The following is a 9,938-nucleotide window of genomic DNA, read 5'->3' on the forward strand; positions in this document are numbered from 1 at the left end:
CTAAGTTTTACAGTATATTTTGTCTGCATTGATTTTCATCAGAATTGGGATTTTGCTGTTGGCCTCACCCAGAGTCTAATATATTCCTTACGTTCCATTCCTCCCGATCAAAATCCCGATCGAGTATACGTGACACCTTTTCACTGTGCCAGCTCACTGACTTTGTTACTGTTTGTAGATTTACCAATGTTTTCTGTATCAATTCATCATGGTTTTCTAGATCTCTGCGGTCATTCATTCTGCTTACTCACAGTGGATAATAATCAGTTCATTTTTTAAGCGAATTCAGAGACAGAATCCCCAAATGGAGACCGTTGCAGGTGTGAACCTAGTCTGATCCTTTTTTTGCTTTTTTTCTTTCCATTCTGATTTCTGAGTATACAAGAGAAATGGATGACCGCAAGCAGAAATCTAGAAAACTGGTCTAACATTGGTCTATCAATATTGTTCTGAAAATGAACAACCTCTTTTAGATCCCATGTACATGACACCGTGTGTTTCTTAGTTGGGTCTGAGTTTGCAGCGAAATTCTGTCAGATGACTCTTGGAGTGACATCCAAGTGCATTCCATTGTGCACTTACCGTGTTTCCCCGAGAATAAGACAGTGTCTTATATTAAATTGTTGTCCTAAATATAGGACCTGTCTTATTTTCGGGGGGTGTCTTATTACAACCGGCAGTCATGCCGGCATTTCCTTAGTGGAGCGTTAGCATGACTGCCGGTTGTAGGTAGTGTAGGGGAGGGGGGGAAGGTATCCTACTTAGCTTTCCCTTCTTCCTAGCAGCGCTGGTGCTGCTGTTCGTCCCGTCCCGGCAGTGGTGGGCGGGGCTTAGCGGAGCTTTCGTGGGCGGGGCTTAGCGAGCTCCACTTCACTGACACAGCAGCCGTGCTCTGTGCTCCGTGTGCACAGGAAAGCCGGCTGCTGCCTCTTCTGTATGGCAGCTGCTGTCTCTGCCTCTGGGATGAGCTGGGAGAGTTCATCCTACAACAGCAGAGGCAGCAGTCGGCTTTGCTGTGCACAGAGCACGGCTGCTGTGTCAGTGAAGTGGGGACTGCTAAGCCCCGGCCACGAAAGCTCCGCTAAGCCCCGCCCCCCGAAGCACCGCCCACCACTGCGGGGCATGTCTTATTTTCAGGGGGTGCCTTATATTAGGCAATTTAACAGAAACCCCCACATGCCTTACTTTCAGGGGGTGTCCTACTTTTGGGGAAACACAGTATGTCTATGGGGGCTTTCGATCTGTTCTGTTCTGATAAAGCTGAGCAGAATTGGACCTGCTTTATTTTCATCAGAATGGAACAGACCATTGGACACCCCATTGGTTGGCACACTTGAACATGTACATGAATCCTTAAATGGGTTATCCTTAGGGTAGGCCATGAATAGATCTGTGGGAGTCTGACACCTGGAACCCCCACAGGTCACCAATACTGAAACAGCATGGTTTGTGATATTGTTTACATATTGGCCCATTGAAGTCTATGCGGCAACGCTGCAGTACCCACACTCAGCGATACAGGTTGTATGGCGACTGAGCAGTGCGGCTAGTGTTATGTAAACAATACCGCAAACCGTGCTCTCTCTGTACCGGTCCTGGTTGTCAGATCCGTGCAAATGTAATATTTATGTTCTATTCTAAGGATAGGCCATCAGTGTTAGTAACCAGATAAACCCTATGAGCAAAAGCAAGAAAATCTGATTAAGGTTAAGATTTGCCCATAGACTTGGGGGGGGGGGGGGGAATCGTGATTTTCTTTTTATACAAAATCGCCCAGCCCTAGCCTGTGGGCGAAGGAAAGAGAAACACCTAGTTGTCAGTTTTTCCATACTCTTTAAGAAGGGACAAAGGAGCATCACAATGTTTGCAGTAAAGTTGCTCTGTTATTGCTACTTAGGAAATGTAAGTGTGTACTGAAACATCTTGTACAGAGAATTGATCAGTTTCCTTTTAAACGGATTGTCTGGGGATAGAAAAAAATGGTTCTTTCCACAAGCTGTGCGTGGTATGGCAGCAGAGCTCCATTTATTTCAATGGGTTGCAATGTTTTTGGAAGAAAGCATCCATATTATTTATTTTTTTTAATTTTTTTTCAAAAAATTCTTGACCTATACTGCAAACTGAATGTATTTCTGATTGTGATTATTTTTTATTTATTTATTTATTTTAGATGATATTTTAGAGATTAAAGAAGAGTTGCCAGTGGTTCAAGCACATCCTGCCAGGAAGAAGCAACCGGTTAAACGCAGCCGTTGGGAGCTTCTTCCTGATGTCAGCCCCACACTGTGCAGCCCAATGGTGCCAGCGAAACGAAGAAGACAAGCTGAAACGCACACCCCATCTAAATCCAGCCACGTTCTTCCCAGAACCTCAGAAGTTCAAATCAAAAGACCAAGAAAATCCTCCATTCCCAGCCGACCAAACCTCAGATCAAGTACAAATCTATTTCCTAATAAAGCTACTGACTTCCCTAATGCCAGTCAGTCTAAACAGTCTCTTTGTACACCAAAGCAAATTGCACAAACCGCACCAAGTATGATCTCTCAGACAGTCACCAAAGGCCGGGTACCACTAGGGACATCTGTCCTCCAAAACAGTGCCACAGTACCAGTACCAACTCTAAGTGTCAGGGACATGAACACCACTTTTGACTTGTCTGAAGATGGCTGGATGATGCCTGATATGGACAAAACTGTGACTATTGGACCAGCAGAATTTACAGGCTGGGAAAATGTTGGGGCATCACAGATTGACTGCACATTTGTTAAAAGGTTGGTAACTTTTTTTCATGATTAAGGGGTCACATATTAAATGTATTATTGTGATGCTATTTAATGATTCAATATTTATAAAGCAATATCAAGTATTTTTTTTATTTACATGTGCGCATTTAGATTGTAGCTTGTCTTTTTATGTTTTAGTTCTGTATGTATATACAATTGATAGAAAAAGATTTCTAAATTGACATAGGGCAAAATAAAGTCTAATGGAGCTCAATCTGGGACTTGACTTCCTTGAAGTACATGGGGCACCTGTAACAGATGGATTCCCATTGGGTATTAGGGAATCCAACACACAGATGTTAATAACATTGAATAATGATAAGCATTTTGTTAGACTGTTATTCACATGAGCTTCATCTGTCCAAAGTGTTGAGAGGCGCCATGGACTTGCAACAATGGAAGTGATAAGTGAATCCAGTAGCCTCCGTCTGTGATGGACAAGAACAATGGACATTAAATAACAGTAGTGTGAACTTACTCTAATTTACCAATGCTCAGTCCAAAGAACATAAAATTATTTCCTAGTTTATGACTTTTCTTTTACTATATCAAAAAATAATTTTAAAACTGTTCTTGGCTTTGGTTCCTTCTTGTAAAATGGGTTTTTGACAACGAGCTGATCCTAAAGGGATTTCCCAAAACTGTATAGAAACCAGTCAGTAAGTGTTCCATTTTCCTGGAGCGCCACCACATGGGAAATGGAATATTACACAGTAGCTATATAAATTAGGGGAGGGTCCGTGTAATGTAGCACAGGTCTTTTAGGATGAGGGACACGCTTTTTAACTTCTTTCCACTTTGACCGAGATGAGGATCCAGAATGGGGTACTCCACCCTCTGTTATCTCTGAATTCTGGGTGATTGTTAAACTAAATCCTTTAATTAATAAGGCTCTCTCTCACTTGCAGCTCTGATATTCCTGTGTTTACCACAAATGGACTTTCAGTAAAGGGCCTCAATTCTGCTTCATGTGCATCAAGTGTAAAGTCCTACTCTCAGAGAAGAAGGCGATCTATGAGGTGAGTACTCAACTAATAGCCTTGGATTTTGATCCATTTACATGTTCTTTCGATTCACTTGGGTGGTTTGAAGTATTGTTATACTTTCATTGACTTTCACTTTTAAAGGCAGTCTACTACCACCAAACTCACTTTTCACTTATATGCCAATATAGAGGCTGTTAGTGGCATAGTGAACGCACTTTGTTGGATTCAATGTGCAATCTTGCTGCTGAGAAATTAAAGGGGTTGTCCCATTAAAAGCATCCTATCTATACTGCTAGTTTATGTGGATTTAAGACTTTTCCTAAATACATTGCTTTATCAAAATTGCTTTGTTTGGCCGCTATCTTAATTTATTAACTTCATTGTTGACACTGCGTTTCTATGGCCACTGGGCTTATCTGCTCATTTCCCAAGTGATGTAGCTGCCTGCTCTCAGGGGGAAAGGGAGGGGCTGACAAGCAACGGAGATCCCCGGATGGAGGAGGTGAGAGCTCTGGGATTACTGTGCTGTCTATCTTCAGCTTTTACACTTATCAGCCGGTTTAATTGAATTTGGCTGATAAGGGCTGAGATAAGATACCTCTGTATGTAATGCAAACAGACTCAAATCCAGCTCTGCTACATCAGTTTCCACAACATCTTTATACTGTGGTAATGCATTTACAACCAATCCCTCATTACTGACCGCAAACATAGCAGATAGCAGAGCAAGTGAAACCCCACCCACTAATATGCCGAAAAATCCAGGAAGTGAAAAGAGCACAGAGCCTTCAGGCTGCAGAAAAAAAAGTTATGGGAATACCCCTTTAAGCTTTGAATCCATATGCAGATAAGCTGCTTGGTGCATCCTGGGCATGGCAACACCTGCTAAAGCATCCCTTTTTGTCTGTGGTTGCCCCCTGGTATTCCCCTAACATATAGACAGATCTCTGTGTTTAAACGTCTACAGGCGAAAATAGATGCTTTGTAGGTTTGGCGGCGGCAAGATTGCACTTTGCCACAAAACATGACAGTGCTCAGTGCATACAGCAAGTGAAAATATGATCAAAGTATCTAGAACTTGTCATTCATGTATTCAGCTTTATATTGACCTCACTAATGTGTCTCTTTTTTTATCACCAGTGCATCCTCCTCACGTGTGGGCAGTGGAACAATTGGCCATAGTCGGATTGGCAGGTTACAGATGAGCACAACAAAGACAGTGCAACGGCCACCAAGTATAATAGGTTAGTGAGTGAGCAGGTTTCTAGATTTCTATATGCTAACATGGTGAGTGAAAATCCATACCTGCTTTATTTTTCAAGTTGGTTGAGAGTAAGAATTGTTCAAACCTGCATGTTTTGGAGCATGTTGCACTGTAGACACAAATTGGGAGATTTATGAAGACTTTTCATATCTGCTGTGACAGCAAAGGGTGTGCTTCATTTATGATGAGGCACCTACATCCTCATGAATCAGGTGCACCCTCTGCAAGACCATGCACCTACACTGAAATCTACCCCAGCTCGCAGCTGGGGTAGATTTCAATGATCATTTGTGCGGGTAAAATGGCGTAATTATAATTAATGTAGTGCAACATCACACCTCTGCGCATCCTTTTCCACAAAAATTTGTGACTTTTTTTTATGTCTTGTACACCAGATAACTGGAGCAAGTTCCTCTTTTCCACTATGGAGGTCTTATTTGCATATTCCTTTATCAAATCAACCAAGAGATGTGTTAGGCCGGGGCCCCACGGGACGGAGACGCTGCGGGAAAAATTACGGCATTTTACAGTGCAAGCAAAGGGGATGGGATTCATGCGAATCCCATGCCCACTTTGCGGAAGAAATTGCAGCGCGGACATGCTACGATTTGCAAAGCCGTTGCGGCTTTGCAAATCACAGCATGTCAATTATATCTATGGAAACGCCGGCTGCTTTCCCGTAGATATAGTGTTAAGAGAAAGTCCGCAGAGGAAAACTCTGTGAACTTTCTCTTAAAAGTGCTGTGGAAAGAACCGCAGTGCGTTCACGCCGCGGTTCTTAAAGCGCTGCGATTACGGCCCATTGGGCCTTAGCCTTAAACTCCATTTCTTTAAATAGAGTTTGGTACTTTTAAAGTACAACTCCAGCTTCTAAATGTTTGACTAAATATTCTTTGTTTATTTCTTAAAGGCACTCTATCATTGGCAAAAGTCATTTTTAACTAATCACATCCTTGAATAGGCTTTAGAAAGTCTATTTCACACCTATCTTTGTATGTAAATTGCCTCAGTGGTGTTTGAATATGTCCGTTTTTATTCATCTGCTAATTTGACTCCAGTGTACACAGGAAGTTGTCAGCCAGCAGTCCTCTCCCTGCTGTGTGTTGTGTATGAGAGCAGGGAGGAGGAGTCAGCAGCAGCCTGTGCTGTATATACAGAAGACAGTACACGAAGAGACTTCCGGGGTGCACAGAGAAGGACAATTAGCATATGAATAAAAACGGACTTGTTCAAAATCTACTGAGGCAATTTACATACCAAAGGTATGTGTGGAATATCCTTTTTTTTAAAGGCTATGCAAGGATGTGATTAGTTAAAAATGACTTTTTCTAATGATAGAGCCCCTTTAATATATCTGGGGGGTTTTCTTCTGATACAGAGCTCAAAACCACCTGCATAGACTTAGATTTAAAAAAGATAACATGCTAGCTTGCTGCATTGACCAAAGTTTAGGAGTTCACTGTGTACTGTGTAACATAGAATAGTCTATATAGATGGGTGAAAATTGGTCATTTACTTTAAAAGGGTGTTCCAGGCTTGTAATATGGACACCGTATCCTTAACCCCTTAAGGACCAGGCCATTTTTTGGTTTCGCATTTTCGTTTTTCCCTCCTCACATTTCAAGAGCCATAACTTTTTCATTTTTCAGTTCACAGAGTCACATGATAGCTTATTGTTTGCGGGACAAATTGTACTTTGTAATGGCACCATTCAATATGCTGTGCAATGTACTGGGAAGCTGGAAAAAAATTCAGAATGAGGCGCAATTGGAGGAAAAATGCATTTGCGCCATTTTCTTATGGGTTTAATTTTTACAGCATTCACTGTTTGGTACAAATGACATGTTACCTGTGTTCTACGTGTCAGTACAAACGCGGTGATACCAAATTTATATAGTATTTGAAATTTTTTGATACTTTTAAAAAAATGATAAACTTTGCAAAATAGAAAAAAAAATTTGTGTCATCATGTTCTAACACCTGTAACTTTTTCATATTTCCATGTATGGAGCTGGTTGTGGTGTCTTTTTATGCGGGACAAGATGACGTTTCTATTGATGCCATTTGGGGAAAGATCCGATGGTTTGATCACTTTTTATTCAATTTTTTATAGGAGGCAAAGTGTTGAAAAAAACGCTTTTTGGATGTTTTTATTTTTTTTGCCGCTACGCCGTTCGCAGTACGGGATAAATGTTTTAATATTCTAATAGTTCAGGCATTTTGGAGCGCAGGGATACCTAATATGTTTATGTTTAATGTTCTTTAATTACTTTTATAGCTGATCTAGGGAAAGGGGGGTGATTTGAACTTTTATATTTTTTTTATTTTTTTAATACTTTTAAAAACTTTTTTTTTCTTCTGTTACATTTATGATCAGACCCCTTAGGTACCTTGAAACCTAGGGAGTCTGATCGCTCATACTATTCACTGCAATACTACAGTATTGCAGTGAATAGGAAAATCGCAGCACTTCTATTAGACGATGCCTCTGGCATCGTCTAATAGATCTAGTGCAGAGACAAGCCTGGAAGCCTTCAATAGGCTTCCGGCTGTCATAGCAACCGATCACCGCCCTCTTGTGACGTTCAGGAGGGCGGCGATTGGCAAAACATGGCGGCGCCCATGCCGCCGGCGCCGTTTACACACTGCGGTCACGTTTGACCGCAGTGTGTAAAGGGTTAACAGCAGCGATCGGCTCGGGCACCGACCGCTGCTGTTAGTGGCAGGTCCTGGCTGTATGATACAGCCGGCATCTGCTGTGTATGGAGCGAGCTCAGCGTGTGAGCTCGCTCCATACATCCCCATGCGACCCATGACGTACAGTTACGTCAAGGGTCGCAAAGGGGTTAAAGGGGTTGGCCACTTTCAGACCACTATTGACAAACAAATGTACAATAGAAAGATATACAATTTTCCAATATACTTTCTGTATCAATTCCTCACAATTTTCTAGATTTCGGCTTGCTGTCATTCATTCTGTTACTTCTATTGGATGAAACTCTGACCATGGTCATGTGATTTACGGTCCATGGTCATGTGATGAGCACACAGGTGCCGCTCGTTACAGTCACAGCACAGTAATCAGACATCTGTCTGATAATCAGCTGTGCTCATCACATGACCATGGTCAGCGTTTCATCCACTAGAAGTAACAGAATGAATGACAGCAAGCAGAGATCTAGAAAACCGTGAAGAATTGATACAGAAAGTATATTGGGAAATTGTATATCTTTCTATTGTACATTTGTTTGTTAATATTGATCTGAAAGTGGCCAACCCCTTTAAGTAAAGCATTTGGTTGATTAAAGTGGCCTCTTAACTGTATGTCAAACATTATGCTGTACATAGGGGCTGTGCTTGGTATTATAATTCAGGCCCTTTCTCTAGAATGGGACAAAGCTGCAAACAGGCCACATGTCAAATAAATAAGATATGACTGGCTTGCGAAAAAGGGTAATTGAGCATTGGTCCCTCATCATCCAGATATTGATGACCTCTCCTAGAATTGTCAATATTACTGTGAAAACCCCTTTTGTGCTTCATTAAATGTGCTGATATGTTTCATGCATCCTTCTGTACCAGTACTATTATGACTGAATGTACTATAAAATTGCTATAACATCGCTTGCCTCATCTCATCTTATTTTTGCACCATTTAACTACATAGGCAGCAATTCTAGTTTCTAACTCTGAGTTCTCTCCACAGAGAAAATATCCAGCAGCCCCCGGGGGCAAACTACCAAGAAGACAGGAAAAGGGACTGTTGCATTTGGTCGGTCATTAGGAGGCGCTCCAATGACTCGATTAATGCAGCTTGCAGCAACCAGGACTTGAAGAGTTTGTGCTGTACAAGACTTCTCCTTACCTCAGATGTCTCAGATCTACTTTTTTATACCCATTTTTATACCACTGACTTTCAAATCTTTGGAAACTTAAACGGGTCTACAGGAGCATTGCTCACTATGCCTCACCAACTGCCTACAGAATATGGAACTGTCAATACATTCCTGAACTGGTAAATCTTCCTGCCAAACCTGAATCCTATTATTGCCTAATAAGGGGTTTGTTTTAACTAGATTTTAGAATCATTTTAACATTTTATTTGCAACAAACTGGAATTGAAAGAGTTACAATGAAATTATATTTTCTCATTTTGATTTCATAAGGTTTTTATTTATTTATTTTTTAACAGACTGATAAAGGAGGATGATAAAACATGCAGGTCAATAAGCTTAAAGGGGTTGTCTGATTTCTTTTTTTTTTTTTTTTAAAGTCCACAGGACAGGAAGTGGTTATACAAAGAGTGATAAATACCTCCTAAATTCCCAAGCACTCAGTCTCTGCTGCTCCCCATTGCTGTGGGCCCATCACTGGCCTCAAAGATGGAGCACCTACGCCTGCCTGTGTCCATTTTTTAAAGGATGTTGGACAACCTCTTTAGTAACAACTGCAGTTTAACGCCACATCATTAGTAATACTAAACCTAAGCAGGTTGTACTACACTAGTACTGGTCTATCTGTAACCTTGCTAAAACTCGCCATGATTGTGTCCAACATAGGTGCAAGACCTGAATCTGTTGTTTAATCCGTTCTTCTGCTCCACCCTAGGAAAAGAACAACAGATTAAATACTAAAGATGGTTCAGTTCTATGACAAACAATAGATCCCAAGGGATCCCATTGACTATAATGGGATCTGTTGGGTGTCTGTTTTCTCCCTGACAAAGGTGGACACAAAAGTCTGACTTGTGGGATTTTTTTTTTTTTATTTGTCTGCAATTTTAGGCTGACTCTGCTCCGGAGACTCTGAAGATAAGTAAACAATGGGGCAGATTTATGACATTATCATTGTCATTAACACCAGTCTTCTCATACTCTTCTTCATTATACATCTACTTACAACTAG

General features: G+C 41.2%; 1 protein-coding gene across 1 annotated transcript in view; it reads left to right on the top strand.

Moving 5' to 3' along the window:
* Nucleotides 1-8,907, top strand: part of KIF18B (kinesin family member 18B) — a 43,520-nt gene extending 34,613 nt beyond the window's left edge. Inside the window, exons 12-15 of the mRNA XM_075280232.1 lie at nt 2,171-2,771; nt 3,692-3,802; nt 4,910-5,013; nt 8,740-8,907. Coding sequence (XP_075136333.1) covers nt 2,171-2,771; nt 3,692-3,802; nt 4,910-5,013; nt 8,740-8,867 — 944 coding nt within the window. The 3' untranslated portion in view covers nt 8,868-8,907. The remainder of the gene's footprint in view (nt 1-2,170; nt 2,772-3,691; nt 3,803-4,909; nt 5,014-8,739) is intronic.
* Nucleotides 8,908-9,938: the final 1,031 nt, after the last annotated feature.

Source organism: Leptodactylus fuscus, chromosome 6 (assembly GCF_031893055.1).
Source record: "Leptodactylus fuscus isolate aLepFus1 chromosome 6, aLepFus1.hap2, whole genome shotgun sequence".
NCBI lineage: Eukaryota > Metazoa > Chordata > Amphibia > Anura > Leptodactylidae > Leptodactylus > Leptodactylus fuscus.